Source organism: Solea senegalensis, linkage group LG3 (assembly GCF_019176455.1).
Source record: "Solea senegalensis isolate Sse05_10M linkage group LG3, IFAPA_SoseM_1, whole genome shotgun sequence".
Classification (NCBI taxonomy): domain Eukaryota; kingdom Metazoa; phylum Chordata; class Actinopteri; order Pleuronectiformes; family Soleidae; genus Solea; species Solea senegalensis.
Genome location: NC_058023.1, coordinates 12,033,691 through 12,056,700, shown reverse-complemented (window position 1 = coordinate 12,056,700; position 23,010 = coordinate 12,033,691). Strand labels below are relative to the sequence as shown.

The following is a 23,010-nucleotide window of genomic DNA, read 5'->3' as shown; positions in this document are numbered from 1 at the left end:
GGTTATTTAATAACTCTCATCATCCAATTCATCAACTTGCATAATAGTGTTTTAATTTTCTCCCGTTTTGAAATGAATCTCCATACCTGTTGTAGACGGAAGCTGCTGACCACTGCCCCCTGCTGGAGACTTGTTGAACATGCAGCCACACTCCCTGAGGGCATCTCTCCACGCCGCCACTGTCTCTGAATGAAAAATCCTCATCTCCTCCAGCACCAGCAAAGCTTTCTGCTCACACTGCTCTTCATCTGCGCTCCTCCCTCTTCCCTCGTCCTTTTTCTCATGTCCCACTGGACCGAGCAACCCTTCGCCGCTCCTTGTCTGCACCTCCTCTCCTGAATCCTCTCCTATGCATCTCTTCCTACCTGCTTTTACCTCAGCATGGACGTCTTCAGCAGTTCCAGTCAACTTGCTGGGGAGGCCGTCCTCCCTCTTTGTGCCATGAGGAGACTCATCATCCATTTCTTCATTGAAATACAGATTTCCATCCATCAGAAGCTGAAAGATACAGTATAGAAGAGTCAAGAGGGCCTTTTTTGGTTTTTGTTGCATCCAGAAAAGCAATTTACTCTATTCACAAAATATGAAATGAAATACATAAAAAGTATTCACTAAAATAAGTTGTTTTTTTTCTCATGGGCCTCGATTTAGATCCAAAGCTTGAGGCTCCCCCGTGTTTGCAATTCTGTGTCCTTGGCATGGACTGTTGCAGTGTACAGCTATCCTACTTTACAGGAGCCAACACTGTATTTATATGGCTGCCAGCAGTAAAACATGTTGCCAAGGCGACCCCTGGAGGCGTGGCAGGGAGACACAAAGGGAGGGCCAGAGACGTTCCATCCCTCTCCTCCATTCTCCTGTCGCTCGTTTTACTGCGACAGGAAAAGAAAAACAAAAAAGAAAGAAGTCAGCAGTCGTTCAGAAACAGCGACTGGGTGACGATCTTTGCTTCATATTCTTTAAAAACACCACGCATGCTCCGTCTCATTCGTTTGGAGAGCGACGTAGAATTAAACTGTGAGCTTAACAGCAGCTCAGCGACAGACACAGTTTATAAGTTTATGGTACTTCAATGGAATTCCTGATTTTACAGTCCCGGACATTTTTATAGTGGAAGTGCAGGTGCACAAAAAGAATCGCACTTAAAGCTGAAGTGTGTGACTTTTAAATACAAAAGCCGCTGTCAAATCCGCTCGCTGCAGCGGGTTTGACATCTCATGTCGTCCTGCACACAGGAAGTCAGCAACAGACAGCAACGTTGCATGACGACAACGAAAACAGAGGCAGAATAATAACAAAAGGTTGCGCACTGCAGCTTTAAGGGAAAGCAAGTATAATTTGAAGTATGTTGTGCATTTTTTCACACTCTTGTCTCACAGCAAACAAAATGTCAGTCTTTCTGTTTGGAGTTTGCTTCTACTCCTTATATATATGTGTGTGTGTGTGTGTGTGTGTGTGTTCATGTTCTCCAGCTTCCTCCCACAGGCCACAGAGAAGCAGACTGGGGTTAAGTTCATTAATGAGAGCATGAATTGCTGTATATTCCGATTGATGAATGACCTGTCCAGAGTCAGACGCATGAATGGATTACAGCCATTGTTGCCGAGGACCCACAGTGGTGCTGTGGAGCTCTGCTGCCACCATGTGGCTCCTTTTGCAAACTGTACCTCATTATCTGATTGACTTGTGAGCAGGGCAAAAGGTAAAATGGTACACTGTGCACCAGTACATATCATGATACAATGATATGTATCATGATATGATATTTGATATATCATGATGTATTTTTATGTGTTATTCAAACCCAAACAGACCAAACTCCTTACTTAAACCTTTCTACCTTTTCTAACAATTTGTTTTCTACCTACACCTTACTCCCTGCACGTCTCCTCTTCTTGTTACATCACGTTACCTGTCAATGTCCTGTGTTTGACTTTGTTTGTACACACTTACATGGTGAATGTTATCCCCGACAAAGGGCAGGTATGACGAGCCTTTGTTTTCAGATCGAGGTTTGCAGCGGTGGCTCGTCAGTAGGGGGCACTCGGACCGCACCCAGCCTGTCCCGCATGGACATCCAATGACATTTTTCAAAGATGTAGGCGTTTTAAAATGTGCCATTTTTCCACGTTTATGTTTGAAGTCGCTGTAAAGGTGCCGTTTGAGATTAGAGCACTGCAGGAAAAAGACACCAGGGAGCGAGCTTAATTGGAGCCGGTGAGCTGGACAAAATGTCTTAAATGCAAGTTTGTGCAGTTTTCATTGTCATGTGATCGTTAATGACGGACCTGTAGGTTTTTGGAGTAACGGTTTGGACACTTGAGGCTCGAACAGATTCTTTCTGATCTGATCATAGCGGAGTATCTTAATTTGAGTCAGTGCACTGGTGTGATGCCCCAGCAGGGATCCTCTGGTGGGTCTCGTTCAATGTCAGACCCCCAAGGCCTCCAAAGTCCCTTGATGCACCTCTGAGGACTCTCCTCATTGAAGGTGCCAGGCTTCCTTCTGCATTCCTCTCTGTGCTGAATGTGCAGCCTGTGGCTCTTGAGATCAAGCTGGGACATGTAGGCACAGTGTTCCCAAAGCCTCCCTCACCTCCTCCTCCTCCCTCCTGATCACATGCATGCACATGCACATGCCCCTCCCCCGTATAACAAATAAACAAACACGTTTAGTGAAAGAGGAATCTCATATTACAGAGATAAAGTGTTAGGATTAGAGATTAAAGAAAAGCCCAGCGGACCAGGGTGCTCTTTTGCAACCTGTGCGTCAAGCAGCCAAAAGTGGGCGTGGACACAAGGGGGAACGGAAACGAGCGCAGCGAGGGAAACTCAGAGCCGGCTGCACAACAATATGACAGAAAGAGCAACCAAGTTGTGCGGATGACACATTTATTTTGTTTTGACTCCTGTTTCAAACCAGCAGGTAAGATCGGCGCGTGACGCCTAGACCTCCCTACTCCAGGTGTTTCTTCCTTTATTGTATTTTCATTTTTAAAAGCTCAACTAAACCAAACTAAAGTTACAGTTAACGTGTGATATGTGTAACTGCATCATGTCATTGAAGCGCGACCTGTTTTTGTCTCATTACATTTCACTGTTGTTGGGTTTTGTTTTGTTTTTTTAAAAAAGGAAAGTGAAATCAACCAGACATTATTTGGCCTCTTGCGTTATTGTGTCCACGGTGGTGTAACAGCCTTTTCCCGTATGTGTACACACACACACGTGTGCGAGCCAGTGATGAAACACACACACACACACACACACACATCAGCCTCTGGCAGCAGTGACACGTACAACACTTGTGAGTTGAAGGAGTGTAAATAAAATAGAAATTCACAGGTGTCTCTCTGTGTGTGTGTGTGTGTGTGTGTGTGTGTGTGTGTTTTATATCAAACCAGGAAGGGGAGCCACTTTGGACTTTGTTCACAGTTGGTTGGCTGCGAGGGGAACAGAAATATGAGGTAGGTGTGTGTGTGCTGGGTGCTGCTGTGCATGCATGGGCGTGCTTGCATGACTCACTCCTGTCCAAAGCATACCTGAATCACTGAAGAGGACAGAGAGGAGTGGGTGGAACGCGCACACACACACACGCACACACACACACACACACACGCACACACGCACACATACACACATGGGCAGCCACCCATGTTCAGACACTGCGTTGAGTTCCATGTATTTGGACCCACACCTTATCACTAACCTTAACCTGAACCTAACGATAAGTCAAATAGTAGCTCTGATCTTAAACACTTCCTCAGGAATTAAATGCTGCCTCAGGGTAAGTGGAGGGTAAGGGTCAGGGGTAAGTGGAGCTGAAACAAATGACAATACACATTTAACGTAACTTAAGTTAGATTTTTGCTTCAACGGTGATGTTCTTTATTTTCTACATTGTAGATTAATACTGAAGACATCCCAAACTACGTCTGTTATAATCCTATGTGGGATTACGTATTAAACAAAAAGAAAGTCTCTTGGCATTCTCTCCGCCCGCTTCATATGTAGATACCTGGAACGGTTTTCCAATAGTCTTGCGGGAGTTTGCAGAGGTTCCCATAATGTTTGAGACGTTTTGGTGTTCCTCCGAAAAGCCCAGTATTTTCTCAGGTTGTACGAACAGTTTGGGAACCACTGATATAGAGGAATATGTTGCTTTTATTGTATGACACTGACTTGTGTGCATGGTGCATGTGCTGATGTGCGAGTATTGCCTCATCGCTGAACAATCAATCCAAATTTTATTGGAATCACAGTTTTCAAATTTCTTATTATTAAATTTTAGACTAAATGTTGTCCTGACCTGTACACGTCTTATTCTGCAGACTGAAGAAAACGTCTTTCACACGGATATCTGCATAATATATCATTTCAAGGTTCAACATGTTGTGGGTTCAGAGGCGGTCTTCTGCAAACCTGGGTTGTAGCCAGTGGTTGAATTCAACTATTTTGATAAGTTGTTGGTTTGCTCAATTACGTATGTGTGTATATCTGATGAGGAGCTGAATGATAAAGTTCTATTCTATAGTATTTTGGTTGGGTACTCACTTTTTTTCAGCTCAGATAGCAGGCAGCGGATTTTGTGGTGCAACTCGCATGACATACTTGCTATCATCCAGTGCAGCATTTAAATGCCTTGATTTTATAGCTATTAACAAGCGGTTTGAACAAGTGTACCCTAATAAATTGGCCAGTGAGTGTACTGTTAATCCCTCTCTATCTGATGATCACCACGTACTGTGGGATTTGACACTTTAGTGGGCAGTAGCCGTGGCTCAAAACTACTATATCCAGCTTTTTAATAATGTCTTCTCTGGGTTTGTACTCTGTAGTTTGTGCTTTGTGTTGGCGTGTAGCTGCGTGAGTGGGTGTGGAGGCACATGGGTGGGTCAAATGCAGGAGAAGGCTTTGGCGTGTGCCTGCACTGGCTTTTAGCCAACATGGGTCCCTGCATGTTAACACTGGAACACACAGCTGGGCCTGTCTGGTGCACTTAAGAGGCCTCTTCATATTTCAGCAGTGACTTTCATTTTGTTCAAATGTAATGCAGCGCAGCAACCAAGGTGTCGCAAAGTACATTAAGCGCGTATTCAAGTTGGCTGCAGGAGCTATTTCTGTGAACTCTGAGAATACACGTGCACCAAAGATTGTACATGCATTGAAAGCAGAAGTAACACCTTGTGTATTGTATGCAAAGGAGAAGTGGACATGTGAAGATGTTAATGATTAGGTATCTTCCTGTGAGTTTCAAGTGTGAGTAAAGATATAATGGTGACGGAAGAAAGAGAAAGAGAAGTTGTGCAAAGGCAAAAAGACTATCAAAGATAGTTTGCTATTAGCTGGATTGTGTCATGTTGCTCGTAAGCCTTTAATGTAAGAAGGTGATGTCAGCTGGCCTTTGACCTCTAGGTTAATTTCTTGCCGAACCCTGACTGTCAATGGCATGCTGTTTCCTAACAACTATTGCTGTTTCCTGCTGTCTCATACAGGGGTGTCATAAATTGATGTTGTCTTTTGTCAGCTGGTGCGTGTGTGTGTGTGTGAAATAAGCTTGCTTATCAGGCTATGAATAGCAGAGAGAGCACATAGTTTATCATCACAAAAGTCACTTCACTTGACGATACATGTGCTTGTGGTTTTTAATATGTCTGCATTTTTATTTAATTCAGAAAAATATAAAAAAAAAAATTACACTATTTTACATTGTGAAGGGAAAAAAAAAATCCTGTATCCACCCACTCAGATCTACTTAAAAAATGAATGGGTTTGTCCTTGGCCCCTACCTTGAACTTCAAAACCTTCAAGTTTTAAATTATTAGCTCAGAAGATTTTTCTGCTAATCCATTTAATAGTCACACAGACAGACCACACTGAAAACTTAGCCACATTGATTAAGGTAAATATCAACAGCTCTCTTATGTCAGTGCCAAATGTAGTGCTGCTGTTTGCTGATAGTTAGCTTAGGTTAGCATAAACACAGTGAACAGCTCGGGAAACGGCTACCCTTGCATCATGAATGAATTCAGGTAATGATGATAAGAATAATAATAAAACAATTGTTACTCTATATTTCCATATTAATATAAAATATATATTTCATATTGCACATTTTTAATACTTCAGGGGCTAAGCTAGCCATGTTCTTTCCTGTCTTTATGCTAAGCTAAGTGAATTGTCTATAGGCTGAGCTGCAGCTAGCAGATAATTGGCTTGGCTTTGCATGAACACAATAAACAGTTACCCAAGCTTAATTTATAATAATAATGCTGATACATTTCTGTGTCTTTTTTTTATTTTACAATTGTTTAATTCACAAGAACTGGGCGGGCTGTAACCTGTCTTGTCTCTAGCTAAATTAAATGACTCAAATCAGTGGATATTGATAATCATCTCAAAAGAATGTTAATTAGTTAACTAAACTATTTCTTTACTGACAGAAAACACGAACATTTCAAGTCATATTTACTTGATAGACATGACTCTACCTTGCAGTAACAAAATAATTTCCGAAAATCTTGCTGTTAATGAAGGGTAATAACTCCACTGCTAGAGATAATTGATGCCATCACTGTTAGATCTTAAGCTGAAAATGATCTCCAACCTTTTCAAGTGCAAAACTTTATTTTCTGACAAAATCGATATCCACTCGAGACGATTTGGCCTTATAGAAAAATGCATGTCACCAGAGCCTTGCTGATATTTGAAATTATTCCTGTTAGACATAATGGGTGTTTCAAAGGTTAATAATCTTGTCTATGGGACAAGAGTGGAGTCATGAACTTGGTTCTCAAGTGAAAGATTAAATTCTGTTTGGTCGTGCACACAGCTTCCTAAGATTGGACCATTCGTCTTCAACCGTCACTTATTTTTTATGTCTTTGTGTCTTGGGTTGAAGGCTGGACCACTACGATTTCTAAAGGTTGTCCAGATGCAGCAGATGTGAAATCAGAACACCATGTTGGAGCCTCCAGAACCAGGCCAGGAGATTGCGGATTGGCTGTATACCCTTCGTCTGTCCCAGTATGTCACCTGTTTCCAGCAGGGAGGGTACCAAGATCTGGAAGACTGTAAGGATCTCACAGATGAGCACCTCCATGAGCTTGGAGTCCTCCCCACAGGCCATCGAAGGCGCATTCTCCGCAGTCTGGAAGCTCTAGGTGTGAAGCTTCAGAGTGGTGGGGAGGATGAGGAAGAAGAGTTAGGGTTACAGAATGGGAGGCGTCGGAGGAAGCCAGTACCACACCCGAGGCATATCTTCCTAAAGGACAAAAAGAGGGGAGCTTCATATCAGCACCCTCAGCCAAAGGAGAGGAACTACAATGATGTGGAGGGGAGTCAAACTTTGCCCCCAGGAGCAGGACTGGGAACAATGACCGAGGACAGATACCTCCGCCCACCTCAACCTGCCCCACGTGATCCCCAGAACATCCAAACGTCCGTGTCCCAACATACCTACATCCCTCAATCCGTGTCCTCCAGCAGCAGCACCGAGTCCCTTCCAATTTCAGAGATACCTTCAGACTGGGAGATTTCCTCAGAGGACCAGTTTATGTCAAATGCAGACACCGTGCCCCGTTCAGCTGAAAACCCCAACCCATCAGCGACTGAAGACCAGGATGGATTTCTCTGTGAAATGGTCGAAAACTCCATCTATGGGACACAGTCCAGTTTTAAGGCTTCTACGGGTCCGCGGCTTACTCGCTCCTACAGGCTGAGACACCGGCCTGTTCCCGAGATCCCGATTCAGACCATACTACCATTGCAGGAAAGGTAAATATGTAGTTCCCTTTTTTTTTTTTTTTCACGTATCATGTGACATTTTTAAGCCAATTAGCAGCTGAGGGAGCACTAACCAATGCTGTAGAGGAAACAATCGTAATGATTATTCAAAAAACAAAGAAGTCTGCCATTAAACTTCAATATGAAGAAGAGTAAGGTTGGGGAGTGGTAAAAAAGTTATAGATCTAAAGGTTAGCAATGTCATTGCAAGATTGCAGCATGCAATTGGTCGTTTGTATAATGTATTGGTCGTTTGTATAATGTAGTGGCAAAATGCGACACACGCCTTGAGTGTGATAGCATTCTTTCCAAAAAAACATTTGCCATGAGAGACGACTCCAGTGACAGCAGTGCTGATACTTTTGTGAGTGAAAGTGTGTTCGATGTTGAGGACTTTCCTCCCCTCGAGTCAATCTGCTCTCTACTCTCCTCAATGCCATCCATTCATTCTCTACTGTCCACGACTTTGAATGAGTGGGAGCCGGGGTTTTGTATTACGGATGGGCGGGGGGCGGGGGGGGGTTGGCCAGTAGAGGACAGTCAGTGACAAAAGAGCATAGGATTGAGGGGAAAAAAGGCTGTGATGCTGGCGCATGACAAAAATTCAACTGTAATAGTTGATGTTTGGCGAGAAAGAGAGCGAGTAGATACGCATATTTTTCACACAAAATGCATAATTCAAATTATTTACACTGCCAAGATCTGGACCTGGATCAATAAACAACATGCCTGTATACCTTGGTTTTCTCCTGAAAGAAGTGAATTAGGAGTTTAGTTGAGCTTTAAAATGCAATTTTTTCAACTTATCTTCTATATTATTCAGCAGTTTGAGCCTCCGTTAATGTTGCCTTCTTTTTCCAACTTTGAAATAAGTGTCCTACCAGGTTCTTACACTGCCCTGTTGCTCTTGCCTTTTTCTTAACATACAGAAATAAAGATTGCGTAATTCCTACAATTTTAGTTGATACAATGCTGTCATTATGACACACACATGTTTATACAGCTATTCTTCTTAGGACACTGCATTGTCTTCCATTCATTTGGGCAGCCGAAATTAAGCGTTATCCTTAACCTTAACCATAACCAGTTAATGCCTCACCCTAACTTTGACCACAACCTTGTACCACTAAGCTTAACCAGGTTCTGATTCATTAGGACCGGGTTTTAAGACCACTGGTCCTCACAAGGTCAGTGTTTATGTGGAACAGGGCCTAAAGAGGTAACAAATACATTCTCTCCGTCGTTCTCGCTCATGCACACTCATGATAATCGCGCCTTGAAGCAGAAACAGTAGCAAGGCACGTGTCGCTGTGTAGTACACTTATTTTTAAAGCTGAAATGGTTCCACACAACCATGCACTGTTCATTTTTTGACACAAATGTGACACATGGTGCCAGCTTCCGTAGCCTCTTCCCTCCTTCAACCGGCTGCACTGCTCTTTGTGGTCAGAAAATGGTGTTTTGCAATATTATCACAAATGCAATTAACCCTTCAGCCCTAACTTGCAGGCTGACATCACATGAATGCATGACTTTCTCACTCTGTTTTCGATTTACACTCACGGCGATCCCCCAAACCTCCTATGCAGTTCTCCTTTCCGAGAAACCACGTTATCCACTGTTAAGTGAAAGTGTGAAACTCACATTCCACATCTCTATTCTAACAGCCTGAACATCAACATGATGCCCCTCCACATGCTGAATTGGTGGTTCTCAACCCTTGGTTTCTCTTTCTCAGGTGCACACCACCAGTGCAAACAACCAGCCCTGAACACCTAACTGCCTCCGAAGGTCCCACCGGTGCAAACGGCATACAAGGTACGCGCAGTCTTTCACCTGCGTCCGCTTCATATCTGCCATGCATATTTCATTTGTCTGTGGAGTCTGTGGTGCTGTTGTTTGCCCGGATGAAAGAAGGGAGAAGAGATGAGGGTTGTACCTGGGTTTGGGGAATTGAGTGGCAGAGTTGTGGGGAGCAACGTTCCCCCCCGTTTCAAGTGCTCTTCACACGTGGAACAAGCTCTCTCACATCTTGTCCCTGAGCAGGACCTCGGTGTGTACGCCTGTTGTATAGCTCTCCAAAGTTTTTTTGGTTTTTTTTAAGAAGTTATTAGACTTTGCTAACAACACACGGGCTTGTAGTTCAACCAGCACAAATGTCTGAATTATTTTGACACTCCCTCAGCTCAATTTACTGGGCTTAGTAGACCCTTAAGTCTCATTTGATTTTGCGCTACTTGATGCACTCTGTACGTGAGCTGCTTTCTGTACCAAGGTCAGTTTGTTCTCCATGTGCTGCCTTTCAATGATGACAATTTGAAAGAATGCGCGGCACATCTTCATGTGAATATATTCCAACACCTGTTTCAACACCTGCAGATTTCTATCCGAGTTATCGTGCAATGTCGAGAGATGCTTGGAAATGCACGGACGAAGACAAAGGTGCTCTTAACCAGAGCCTTTATGGGTTTTTCTTTTCGGTCCTTGCATCATCACGATGCAACCGAAAAACCAGGCAGCTGCTGAGGTGACTGGAATTGCTGCAGCATCACTGAATTACCAAATTACACCACCCTGGCTGTGCCCTTTTGATTTATGTGCAGACATGCAGAAATGGCATACTGCGTACGTAATAGTTGAGAACTTTTCATCTCGGTGCGACGTGGATGTGCATCTCAACAGCACCATTACAAAGAATGTATTATCGCATGGAGAATACGCTGCATTTGGAAGGCTCCCCTTTAACTCCCTTCATGCTTCCGTTACGGCTTCCTCTTCCTCCTCTGTTGCGTGTACCTTCACTGCAGCAGTCTCTTGGCAGGCCTTGTTTTGCCAACTTCTTCTCTGTATGTAACAAGACGAGGAGTGAGACCAGAGAAAAAGTCAAGACAGTGAAGTGGTTTGGGAGGAAGGAAGAGGAAGATGGATGGGAAGAGAGCTGGTGGAGTAGAGGGAGGCAAACCAGTCCCAGAGCAGGGAAAAGGGGAGCTTGACTCGAATCTCAAATCTTCTTTCACAGCAAGGTCTAGCAAGACGTTATTTCACTTTTCATTTTACCCAAGTGCATTTGAAGAGTGTATTCTGAGATGAGATCCAGGACTTGTAATCTAACAGTGTAATCTCACAGAGTGGTTGCTGTATTCCATTAAAAACTTGCAACCGGAGGCTGGCAGAATTTTAATTAACACCATCACATGTTCTTGTGAATAAGTTTCACTTTCGTCTCTGTGTTGCTTCTCCAGCTCAGCAAAGTGGGAAGATATTCAGTCATTAGTGTGTTTGGAAGGCATCACCTAGCACTCATCTTTTTCTGATTAGCTTGTTTCATGAAAAAGGAAAAAGATACAAAAACAAACAAAGGCAACATCAAAACCCCCAGATTAATTATGACATGATAGCAGCTCTGTGAGGCTACGCTAATGCACGGTAGTGTTTTGAGTGAAATGCTTAGCTCAGCATGCCAACACCCTCACAAGCACAGTGCTATACACAGATATTTGTTTACTCTGAATATTATTTGGCTTATTAGCATGCATCATTTTGCTAATTGGCACAAACCAGAAAGCATATATGGGGGCTGATGAGCGTTTTATACATTACTGCAGATATTTGTATGTTGTCATGCTCGATTTTTAGGAAGACAACTATAAATTACATATCATGTGCAATGGTGCAGCCAGTATATTTAAATATAATGTTTTGGTCTGTTGTGCCACCCACACAATAACACAGCACCCACAGCTAGTGCCAGCCATTTGTCAAAAACACTGAAAGTTACCAAACCTAAAAAGCCTCACAAAAATATTTCAACCACAGGAGAAGAAGAAGTCAGCAGTGGATATGTGTTAAAATAGACTGCGGAATGCAGACGTTGTTGAAGACAGAACTAACACACACTCTCTCTATCTCTCTGTTACACGTTGCCAATGGATATTTAACTTGTAATGTTTTTACAGTTTGTGTTTGTCACCTTGTCTTCTCCTCCTCCATGTGATAATTCTCTGCTGCTGCCACCTGGGGTAGACACATTTTCACCTACATTAAGCAAATAACGTTTGTGTTTTTATAAATAGATCAGTGGGTGGGACATTTCAGTATGTGTATTAACACAATGTAATGCTGTGTAAAAGTACTAAAGGGCCAACTATTGACCATTGCCAATAATTGATGCCGACTTTTTGGCCCATATACAGTATTTAGCTGAACAACACTCTACATTTTATATACAGTATTTCCTATAATTAAGTCTAAATATTAAATGCATGAAAAACAAAAAGAATACCTTTGGATGCAAATTAAAGTTTTAAGTTTCTCAGAACAAAAAAAATTTATCATTGGCCGACTAATGACTATAATTGGCCAATGCCAGTCATTACAAAAATGGCAACTATTAGCTTGAGTAATTGTTACGGTTGATTACCTCTACGTCTAACACTTAAAAAGTACAGTTTAGTGTTTGTGAAACTAGTGCTGTCAAGAGATTAAAAAAATTGAGCGATTAATTAATTATGATCTGTAATTAATTGATCAAATTAATCTCTTTTTTAATCGTTTTTTCATTTAAATTCATTATTACATTATTGTGGCACATCAAAAGATTGATATGTAAAAAAGTGTCTTTATAAAGTCATTTATTGTTTTAACAAACTTGAATAGATGCAGCCATTTACATTCCACTGTGTTCTTTTATCAAACTCCAAATAATTAGAAAATACAAATTAAAAATAAAACATCAGGTCCATATAAAGTAGCCTCTAGTTTGGCGAAGGGCTTTGCTATGGCTCGCTAACTTGCTAACGTCTTCGCTGCTAACGTTAGCTGTGGCTGCACTCTGGGCGACTGGGTGCTTTGCATTGACGTGGTAGGCTAAACTTGAGCTGCTTCGGTGGTAAGCTAACTCCTTCTTACCCAGAAGGCATATCACTTTACCGTTGTTAATGGTGCCGTCGGGGCATTTTTGAAATGTAATACAGGAACAGTAAAGTTGGAGATTACAAGTTAGATTAACACGATTAAAATACGTAACATGCTAAATATGACTGTAATTAATTAATTGCAATTAACGCGATAATTTGACACCCCTATGTGCAACCTTAGCAACCCAACTTTAAACCCAATGTTTTCAACTGGGAATGACGACCCAATTCCAAAGGTTAAGGGTTGCTGTTGTATATATGTTACATATAGCGCCTTTAAATGTTTAGGATTACAGTTGTATCACAAAAGCAACTTACCTACATAATTATAACAACTATCAGCTGTTATGCACATAAGAACCCTGACAATTCATAGGTATATTTGGCGAATCATTGTCTGAAGTGACAGCACTGGCAGCAGTTTTGTGTCCACCGTGCTTAACGCAGATAAGTGATATCATCAACATGATCCCCGATTCAAAAACAGGAAGGCGTCAGAAAGTAATCTGTCTCCTTGATCTCTCCTCAATCAATCTCCTCGCTAACTTCGAGCCGGCGGCTGCATCTAGGTCGCTTCTCAGATTGCGAGCAGAGTGTGAGTCAGAGCGGGAGCAGATAAAATGGCACCGCAGTCGACTGAGGAGAAACAAAAGGCGGGACAGAGCCAGTGAGGGACGAATAGAGGGAATCAGACAGGAATTGAGTGCAGCCTGGTCCGCTGGCCTTGGGAGAGACTCGCGAGTGGCCTGAAGGTCGGCTAATAGATGATGATCGATGGTTGCCATCTGCCCACTGAGCCTGTCCATAGAGAGGGCCGCTGTGTTTCTGCGGATTTTATCATCAAATAAACAGACCCCTTCATAAAGTGTACCAAGCTCAGGACATGGCCTTTGTGACACTCTGTAATGGCCTGTATTGTTTTGGAAGTAGGTGTCTGTAAAGCTTTAAAAAGTAGTACATTCACGTCTGTGAGGGCATAGATGTGAGACTCTGCTTATTTGAACATCCATCCTTCTATGCCTGCGTTTCTCTCAAGGCAACGTTATGTGTCTGAGAGTGTTTCGATCTTTGTACACCAAAGTCTTTGTGCGTGTCCGTTCCTCCGCTGGTGTTTATGTGTGTGTCGAGCCCTGCGGTGTTGTCTTCTGACCCTCTCAGTCCTCAGGAGAAGGTGGTGTCATTTTTCACAGAGACAGAAAGCATCCTACGCAGGGTGGCCTCGGGTCTCCAGACTAATAGCGTCTGGCCACAGTCTTCCTTTGCCCCTTCTCATGTCTTCCACTGATCATACTCGCTGCAGGAGCCAATACAGAAATGGCCATGGCAGATACTGGCAGAGAGAAGGATCATACTTTAAGTTTGGCGAGGAAAGGATGTTGAGGCAGAGAGATGTGCATTTTAAAACAGAATTCTAATGCTTGCATGGATCAGCGGCTGGCAAACTTTCTTGGATCAGTGATTTCGTTTAATCAAAGGGCACAATTATACCTAGCAAGTGATTTAAAAGCTGTTGAAATCCCTACCTTCATAGGCCTTTACACTGTGATCTGTGCGTTTCAGTACATGACAAAACCACTGTTGTGTTCTCCCTGTGTCCCTTTTAGCTTCACCACAAAAGACCTTGATGCCTATTGCTCCCTACGGAGAAACGTTCCTGTACAACAACCCTGAAAGAGCACCGGTAAGAGACTATATAATCCCACTAGTGGATAGTGAATAGCAGCTTACCAAAGAGGAACAGACACTTCTGAGATCTTCAGCCACAGATCACACACACCAGACTTTCCTCTCTGCGTTAATATTGTCACTATGATCACATTAAAAGAGTAGAGAGAAAAAAATGTGCTTGTTTAAAGTTTGCCCCTTGGGGTTAATAGAAATGTCACCCTAACCACTAAAGTTAACATAGCTTAGCGCAGCAGCATGATAACAGAGTCTGACTGAAGGACGGATTCATCTGATGCTAATCTCTTCCATGCTCTGTAGGACCAAGGAGCTAAGGAAGGGTTACAACTTGCTTTCAAAGACAAGATAAAGCAGAAGAAACAGAGGTATGGTTTTCTGATGTAATACTGCCGTTTCACACCTTGAGGTTTATAAATAGAAATTCAAATATTGAGAACAGGAACGTCGCCACTTCTGTTCTTTGTTGCTTCATGTTGAACGTGCACAGGCATCTACAGCGAGTAGAACATCAGAAGTCACATACTGCACCCTTCTAAATGCATAACGTTGTTTAGCATATAGTTAAACATTCCTCAACGTCTACTTTATGCTGCATGAACTGAAGCAATAGGCGCACAGTTCAGATTGAGTAGGAGCTCCTTCATCTGATTTATAACATGCGTTCATTTAATTTTAATTTTAATATTGGTCAATATTTATACTCAAAAGGTGTGATCACCCCTTGCGGAGGCGCGTTGCACTGCATGACAAAGCTCCGTCTGCATGTGCAATCTTTACAGTAAGAGCAGTCAGGGTGATTTGACAGGAATAATTCTACATATCCTGTTCCTGGAGTGCAGTATTAGCTCTTGCTAAGAAATAGTTTGGTCTTTTAAAAGTCTGGAGGGAAGGTCAATACCACGCTCATGTTTTAATGCCGTTTATGGAGCTAGGCAGTGATTAGCATAGCATACAGAGGGGTAGAATGCAGAAGCAACTGGCCTGGCTTTCTTAAAATTCAAAACTAAAGCAAAGTAAAATCTCTAAAGCGTAGTTATGTACTTGAATTTTTTTTTTACAATGTAAGCATTATGGCAGCAGAATTACAGATATAAGTTTTTAAATCTGTTTTTTGGAGCATTGGTTAAAACAGTGGTTCTCAATTATTGCTGCATGCCCCCTAGAGGACTGACATTTTTTCCATGCCCCCCCTGAATTGATACTAATTGAGAACCTGTTATTTATTTATTTATTTATTTATCTGTATACACCACTGTATGAGTTGTTGAAGTGCTGGGTTAAAGGAATACTTCACCGATTTGCATTTAGCTTTGTATTACTACGATAGGGGTAGTATTTTGGAAAAATTGTGCTTCCCAACCTCAGTTTTCCCCTGAGTCGAGAAAACTGAGGTTCGGAAGCGCAATTTTTCCAAAATACTACTTCCTATTCTAGTCATACAAAGCTAAATGCAAATAGCTGAAGTATTCTTTTAAGTAATGTTACTATGTTTCGGTGTTTAGGTTTAAAGGATGTTTAAATGATAGCTTCACACCAGCCTAATCGTGTTTTTTTTTTTTTTTACACACATATATATATATATATACATATGTATATGTGTATATATATATATATATGTGTATATGTATGTATATCTGTGTATATATATATATGTATATCTGGTTTTACTTCTCAGTGCAGTAACAAAGAAGTGAGCTTTAAGGCCCGTGACTTCACTTTAAAGGTGTGGTTACACTCAACCATACCTAATAACAATGCTGTTGAAAACCCGATATGAAGTCACCAGTTAGACTCATTGTTAATAGAAGTCCCTATCACCAATGTGATCTCATTCAGGAAAAAGCAGAAGGCGCTAAAGGAAAATGATTCTCCACCGGCTCCTGTCATCCCAAATGCCTGCGAAGACGAGTATTCAACAGTGAATGAGTGCACCAGGATTCCGTCACAGGCCACTCTGGACCAAGGTTTTGCCGTGCCCGTCGAAAAACCAGCTGTCAGTGCAACTGCCTCTTGCCCCAAAGATGGGTCCTTGATGATGGTGGAGTGTGACCTCTATTCAGAGCCTGCAGACATTCTGGCGGGTGCGAGCAGGACCGCCTTGCCTGACATCTCTCCTTATGCATGCTTTTATGGAGCCCCCAAACACCAGGTGCTCAAAGTGGGCTGGCTGGACAAACTGTCGCCTCAAGGGTAAGTTAAAGTGCAGCTTAGATGGAGATTCAGCTGCGATTATGAGACGCGAGACATTCCTTCGTTAGCTGATGTAATGATGCGCTGATCTGCATGAAATCCTTATGATTGCCAGCTTTACTTTAAGGCTCCTCACTGCAGAGGTATTGGTAGCCGTAAATAGATATTCCCTGTTAAGATCTGTGCATGTTTCCAATTATTTGTATTCTTCAACTTTTCACCTTAGCTGTCGGGGGGGAAAAAAAAATGCCACACATTTTTTTTTTTATTCCGCTCGTTCCTCTGTTTCTCACGTTGTCTTCTAACTGTGATGATTATTTAAATAGAATTAGATACAGTAGCCTGGAGGAGCTCTTTTCATAATGCAGAGCAATATTGAAAGAGCGTCTGTCACTGACCTCTCTCTTTATCCTCCTTCACCACCTGATTTGCATAGGTTTGGCAAAGTGCGTTCAGGCTGTTGAATATTCAAACCTGAAAGTAACCATTTGTTTTGATGATGTTAATTGGCAGACGTTAATACAACTCTTGACATTAATGAATTAGTGCCTGTATCTGTTTAGAGCAGAGTTAGTCCCTGGCTGGGTTTACTGTGTTGATGTTTTTGGAGATAATCTCTTTTACACCACCGTGAAACCCATTTTTGTCTCAACCTTTCCTCGCAGAAACTGTGTCTTCCAACGGCGGTGGGTGCGCTTCGACGGCGAGAGTCTGGCCTACTACAACAACGACAAGGTAGGTGTGAGAAAAACACACGCAAGTGTGCAAGCCAGTGATCGAAATAACCTAAAACCTTATGCATGCACATCCAATTCCATCCCGCCATTGTAGAAATCTATAGAACAGGCAGCTGAGCCAAGTCCCTAAGTGTTCTTGTTTCTCGTCCCCCTCCTTCTCATTGTCATCATTATCGTGATTAGCTTGGCAGGCAAAAAAAAAGCGGAAGCAAGGACAGAGCGCTGTTATGCCAGGCATGATGGGCCGGCACTCTCTGTGCCCGCCCAGCCGTACAGTAAGTACATCGGTGTTGGCACCTGACCAGTTCTCAGAGACAGGCAGAAGGTGCAGGAAAAGGAAGGGACAGCACTTTGCTCTTCATTCGCCTCGCTCAGCATCTTTTTCCCCTCCCCACAATTCTCTTCACTGCATACTCCTTGTGTCTGAGAGTTGAGCTTGAAATTCCCCTGAATGTCTCCTGTCTTATCTTCAGAGGGAGGAAGAGTCTGGAGGGAGAACGAGTAGGCATAGTGTGCGAGCACGGGGGTTGGAAAGGCAGAAGGAGGCTTTCAGCAAGATGGCAGTTCAGACTGTGTAGTCCAGACACAGATGCTTTTTTTTTTTTTCTTCCCCATTAGAAATACACCAGTATTTATACACTGGATTAGAATGAAGATCACATTCCTGAGCAAGTGTGCTAATAAAAAACAAACAAACAATCTAATTGAATTCCCACTAAAACAAGTGAATCAGAATCAGCTTTTTGCCTTGCTTGGCTGTACCGTTAATGATTTTTACTGGAAAAGCTACATGAATATTCCATTTTATAAAGGTTTTTTGAATGAGCCAGAAGTCTGGCTGTCAGTTTAAAAAAAAAAAAAACCCTAAAAAAACAAAAATTGAAATTATTGATTATATTACTCGCACTTGTATGCTCGGTTGAAAACTTGTTTTCTGCTTTTCTGTGGTGACGTCTCCACTGCCTCACTCAGGTAGAACGCCTGAGCTAACAGGTGACTCAGCAGATTTGTTAATGTATAGAACCAGAAATACTTCCACATGCCTCTTCTTCTGGAGCTTTTGTGTCTCGATCGTCAACCCAGGAGGTTGTTTTCCTTGCTTGGGCCCTCCGTTTTCATAGCACAACGACATAACATCACCGTCCGATTGTTCTCATGGGCCAAAAGTTCATTCAAAGTGGATCCCAGGTCACTTTGCGCTCAGGACGCCCTCTGCTGGCTCCCGTGGTAATTACTTCAGATGATATGTTGCACGTCCAGGCTGCACAAGTTCCCAAAAAGCCACTACAACTTGTTTGACGTAATGTTTGTTGGTTGTGTCTGTCAGGAAGAACAAACACACAACACTGCTGTGTGTTTGTGTGAGAGTGGCGACCTGTGTGTCCCCTCTTGTTGTCGCCGCAGCAGCGCACAACATCACAATCAATGACGTGGGACCTGTCTAATGCCTGCTCGTTAATCACTTACTAATTATAGCCCTCCATGCTCTCCCGCTCTGTCTGTCTCTCTCTCTCTCTCCCCCTTTCCCCTCACTTTCTCTGTCCATTGCATTTGTCGCTTTATTTATCAGGACACGCTCTGTTGCCAGCGGAGCACAAATCGGCAGGGGAGGCCACCGAGTCAGCACTTTGTCGTTGGTGTCACTGTTTGCGTAGGCATGACACTTTTTTTTTTTTTAGAAAGATGAAAAGTTTGCCTTTGTGAGTGTGTGTGTGTGTTTGTGAGGGAACAGGGGTTGTTGTTTAGACTTTTTAAAGTCATCATGCCAATGTGACTCCTCTCCAAGAAAGCACGGGGGCTACATCATGTTCCGGGTGAGCGGAGAGGTCGCGTACAATCTCTCTGTCATCTGTGTTTTATGTGTCCGGCTGACACCCCGTTACCCCCCTGTGTGCCGGCCTGTGCCACCTCCACAGGGTGAGTGCACGAGTAGAGGAAGATTGCAGGAAAATCTGTCAGCACTGTCTGCTTTATGTTGGAAATTGAAATATGAATTGGGGGCTTGCTTGTGTGTGTGTGTGTGTGTGGGGTTGCAAAAATTGCTGTGCCACAAGATCTTTTTTTGTGTCTCGTTGTTTTTTTTTTTCAACAAAATCAAAATCTGCACAACCGATCTCAGAAGAGTTTTACTGACTCTGCAGATGCTCAGTGCGCACATGTGAATATGCTATACACTCAAAATGACTCTGTTTTTACAAGATATCGCACATTTTAACATCATTTTTCAAATATTCGGTAAACGTTAATTGACATTTCTATCCACGCTGTTAATAGTGAGACAGTAAAAGTCCTAGTCCACCACTGAAGTGATCTGGACTTGACAATGTAAAGAGGAACTAGCTGTCAGCAGCTGTTTATTTGGTCGCGCTTTGTTGCTGCTTCCAAACAACTATTGCAACATTTGCTTCTTGTGCTAAGTTGAGGAATGATGTGATTTTTCTCATCAGCCCACCTAAACCTCCTCTTAACCCCCGGGTCGCCCATTCTGCATTCTGTCATTCTGCACTTTTGCCAGTGCAGTGAAATGCAGTTTGATTTCTTAATTCCTTCTTTGCTGAATCTGTTTCCGCTGCATTTAATCGTACCTACTTTTTAATGCTAAAACTTCTCCACCTTCCCCAAGCCTCAAACTTTTTATGCGATACTTGTTGATTTTTTTTGATCTCCTATGACGTGAACGTGCTCGTCTTTAACTTGTCGTTGACTTGGTGGTGGAGTGGCTCAGTGGTTAAGACCGGTGCCCTATGTGCGAAAAACATCATGGTCGCAAGTTCGATTCCACCCCTCGCTGACTGTACTCAATTCCATTGTAAGTCGCTTTGGATAAAAGCGTCTGCTCAATGACATGTCATGTAATGTAACTTTCCACTTCTTGGACTTTTTCTTTAAACTTTCAACAACAAAACTTCCATTTTAAACCCCGTGCGATCCGCCGGCGCCAGGCTGAGCTAATCGCACTTGATCGCAGTCGCAGCTTGAAGGTTTCTGTCTGCGCTGATGTCGTCATCTGAGGTGGCGTGGGAGAGAGGCAAAATCCTCAGTCTCACTTCTCCCTCTACAGCGTTGTGTCCAATCCTTCTCATCAGTCGCACCCTTTCGCCCGATTTCGTCAACGACTGGGATCGACTTTGGTGAACGGCGTTGTCTTCGGGGGCCCCGCTGTGGTGTCGTGTGTGTGTGTGTGTGTGTGTGTTTCTGAAAAAAAAAACTGGTCCAAATCCTGGCTTCAGGGTATTGAGGGGAGGAAGTGAGGAGGATGGCTGCGAGGGATGAAGGGATGAGAGGATGGGGGAGGGAGGTGAGGCTGGAGAGGAGGCCAAAGGGGAGATGAGGTTTTAGGATTGGGGATCAGTCTGAGAGTGTCAGTCTGGCTGATTGTCTGTCTATCTGGCACTGCAAAGCTCTCTCTCGCCAAGCCTGAAAGCTCCTCTGCTTACTCCCCTCTGTGTCTTCCCAAGATACCCCTGTTTTCAGTAACACACTCACTGTTTCTTTTTCTCGATTGTTTTTTTTTTCTGATCAGCAGACCTCTGTCCAACGTACTGTATGTGATACATTCTTAGTAGAAATCTCTTCGCCGTCAGTGTGTGCCGTTTTGACGCATGGATTTTATGCTTCACCCGATCACATTTTAATACCCGAGAATAAGAATCGGTGTAATTCGAAAATTGCTCCAGGTATTCCATGAGAAATCGAAAACAAGAACGAGCTTAATGTCATTTCTTTTTTCCCCTTAAAGCTTTTGCGAAGATTGAATATTTTTTATGTAAACAAAGGATCATGTTGGGGTGCTTGCTTGTAGTGGCAATTAGTATCCACAGTGCACAGATCAACGTTTTCTACATTTTCCCCAACAGTTTGACATACAGTATAACCAAGACTAATGGAACAGTCCCACTGAGCTGTTGGATGATCAGCTTTAGATTAAACTTCCTGGCAAAGTAAACAAACTCGGCTTTATCAAGTTACATGATTCACAGGAAATAATAAAAATAAATAAAACCGTTTTAGCTTGTGGATGAGTTAAAGACTCGATTCCTGGCTCTGCTTCTCCACGTGCCGATGTGTCCCCGGACAAGACGCTTGACCCCATGTTGCCCCTGACAGCTGTGCCGGCAGCGAGTGAAGGGACACGATAGATACTGTATGCATGGGTGAACGGCAAAACTGTGTGCTCAGCAGTATTAGAAAAAGTGCTTTATGCTGTAAATACGGGACAATTACCAAAGCTGCGCGTTGTTAAACACTGGAGCAGTAACAAAAACCCAGAACATTTGATATTTGATGGGTGTTACTTGTCACATAAATTGAGGCTGAACCTAAACAATCCACAATTCCTGCGAATCCATGTCAGAATTATATTCTCCCTGTGTCTGTGTGGGTTTTCCTCCCTTCCCTGCATCTAAATTGGTCCCCTTGAATCGCTGCGACTAAAAATCATACGCCCGTTTTTATTTGAGCTGAATGGCGCGCACATACGAGGGGTAGGGAATGAGAGAAAGGAAGAGTCTGGAGGGACCGAGTGAATCAAAGTGCTACTGAAGCTGTTTTAACATCAGATAAAGACGTCACGTGTTTGTCAGTGTTAATATTAACGGCAACCGAGAATACAAGAATACATTTTCCTGAGTGAATGTGAGTGCAGCTCACTAAACACGAGCATCTAAAGCCATGGTCGAGTGTTTTAAAACAAAAATACTAATATATAATCAGTATCATTTTTAAATTCGTTCAGAATACAAAAACAGGTAAGATTTGCAACTGACTTTCTGGACTTGCCCGCAAGGCCTTGAGAGTTGTAGCTTACTTTGAGAAGTCTTAGGCTTAGCTTTGCCCCGAGTGTATTATCTACAAAATCCTTAAGGCATCGCCACTCAGTGAAACACTGAGTAAGGCTGCATTTTTTTATTGCCCACAAGCATTTTCTGAGACTTAAAGGTGCAGTTTTGTGCTCCAACCAGCTGGTGTCCCCATCCCTCCACTGATGCTTTGGAGACACAAGAGGCTCCACTCCATGCTGGTGGTAATCGTCTCCAACCTTGTCAACCTCCTCCTCCTCCCTGCTTTTTTTTTTTCTTCTTCTTTTCCACACAGCGCCTCCATCACTGTACGCTTTAATTGTTTCCTGAAGTTTTACTGGTTTGTTTTCGAAAAGAAAGGAGACGGTCGTTATTCATGCGGTATGGGCGAAAGGAAGAAAGGGGAAAAAAAAAAAAAAACGAACAAAAACAACGAGGAGCCACCCGGGCAGAATGACATGGTTTGACAAATGTTTGGAGGGTAGAAATGGGAGGTTATTGTGATATGGGAGCAGCAAGAGTGAGAGAAAACGTGGGTTGTGAGAAGAACTGACAGTGGGAGGGAGGTGAAGGTAGGAGGAGTGAGAGGAAATGAGTGTGGAGGAGATCTTTGGCAGGGGGAGGTGAGTCAGGTGTGTCTGTTATTGGAGAAAAAGAGATAGTTAGGCTTCATTGCTTCCTTGGCAGTCCGTCCTCTTGAGATTGGTCTATAAACATAGTGTGTGTGTGTGTGTGTGTGTGTGGGTGATGTATTTGAATCCGTCGACTTTTCGCTGACCGCTCCTGCCGTCGCAGTATTTACAGATGCACGTCTCACAGTTAAACAACTCTCTCCTTCGTGACACCAAACTAGAAGCAAAACAATTAATTACCGTTAACTCGTACCGGGTTATAATTACCA

At 42.9% G+C, this 23,010-nt stretch overlaps 1 protein-coding gene across 6 annotated transcripts in view; it reads left to right on the top strand.

Moving 5' to 3' along the window:
* Nucleotides 1-23,010, top strand: part of arap2 (ArfGAP with RhoGAP domain, ankyrin repeat and PH domain 2) — a 280,445-nt gene that overhangs the window by 154,517 nt on the left and 102,918 nt on the right. Inside the window, exons 2-10 of one of the 6 annotated variants that reach the window (XM_044020850.1) lie at nt 96-1,343; nt 1,473-1,702; nt 3,401-3,463; nt 6,898-7,772; nt 9,520-9,599; nt 14,302-14,378; nt 14,684-14,748; nt 16,220-16,573; nt 17,239-17,308. In XM_044020850.1, coding sequence (XP_043876785.1) covers nt 6,958-7,772; nt 9,520-9,599; nt 14,302-14,378; nt 14,684-14,748; nt 16,220-16,573; nt 17,239-17,308 — 1,461 coding nt within the window. In that variant the 5' untranslated portion in view covers nt 96-1,343; nt 1,473-1,702; nt 3,401-3,463; nt 6,898-6,957. The other 5 variants (XM_044020851.1, XM_044020852.1, XM_044020856.1 and 2 more) reach the window with 5 other exon arrangements.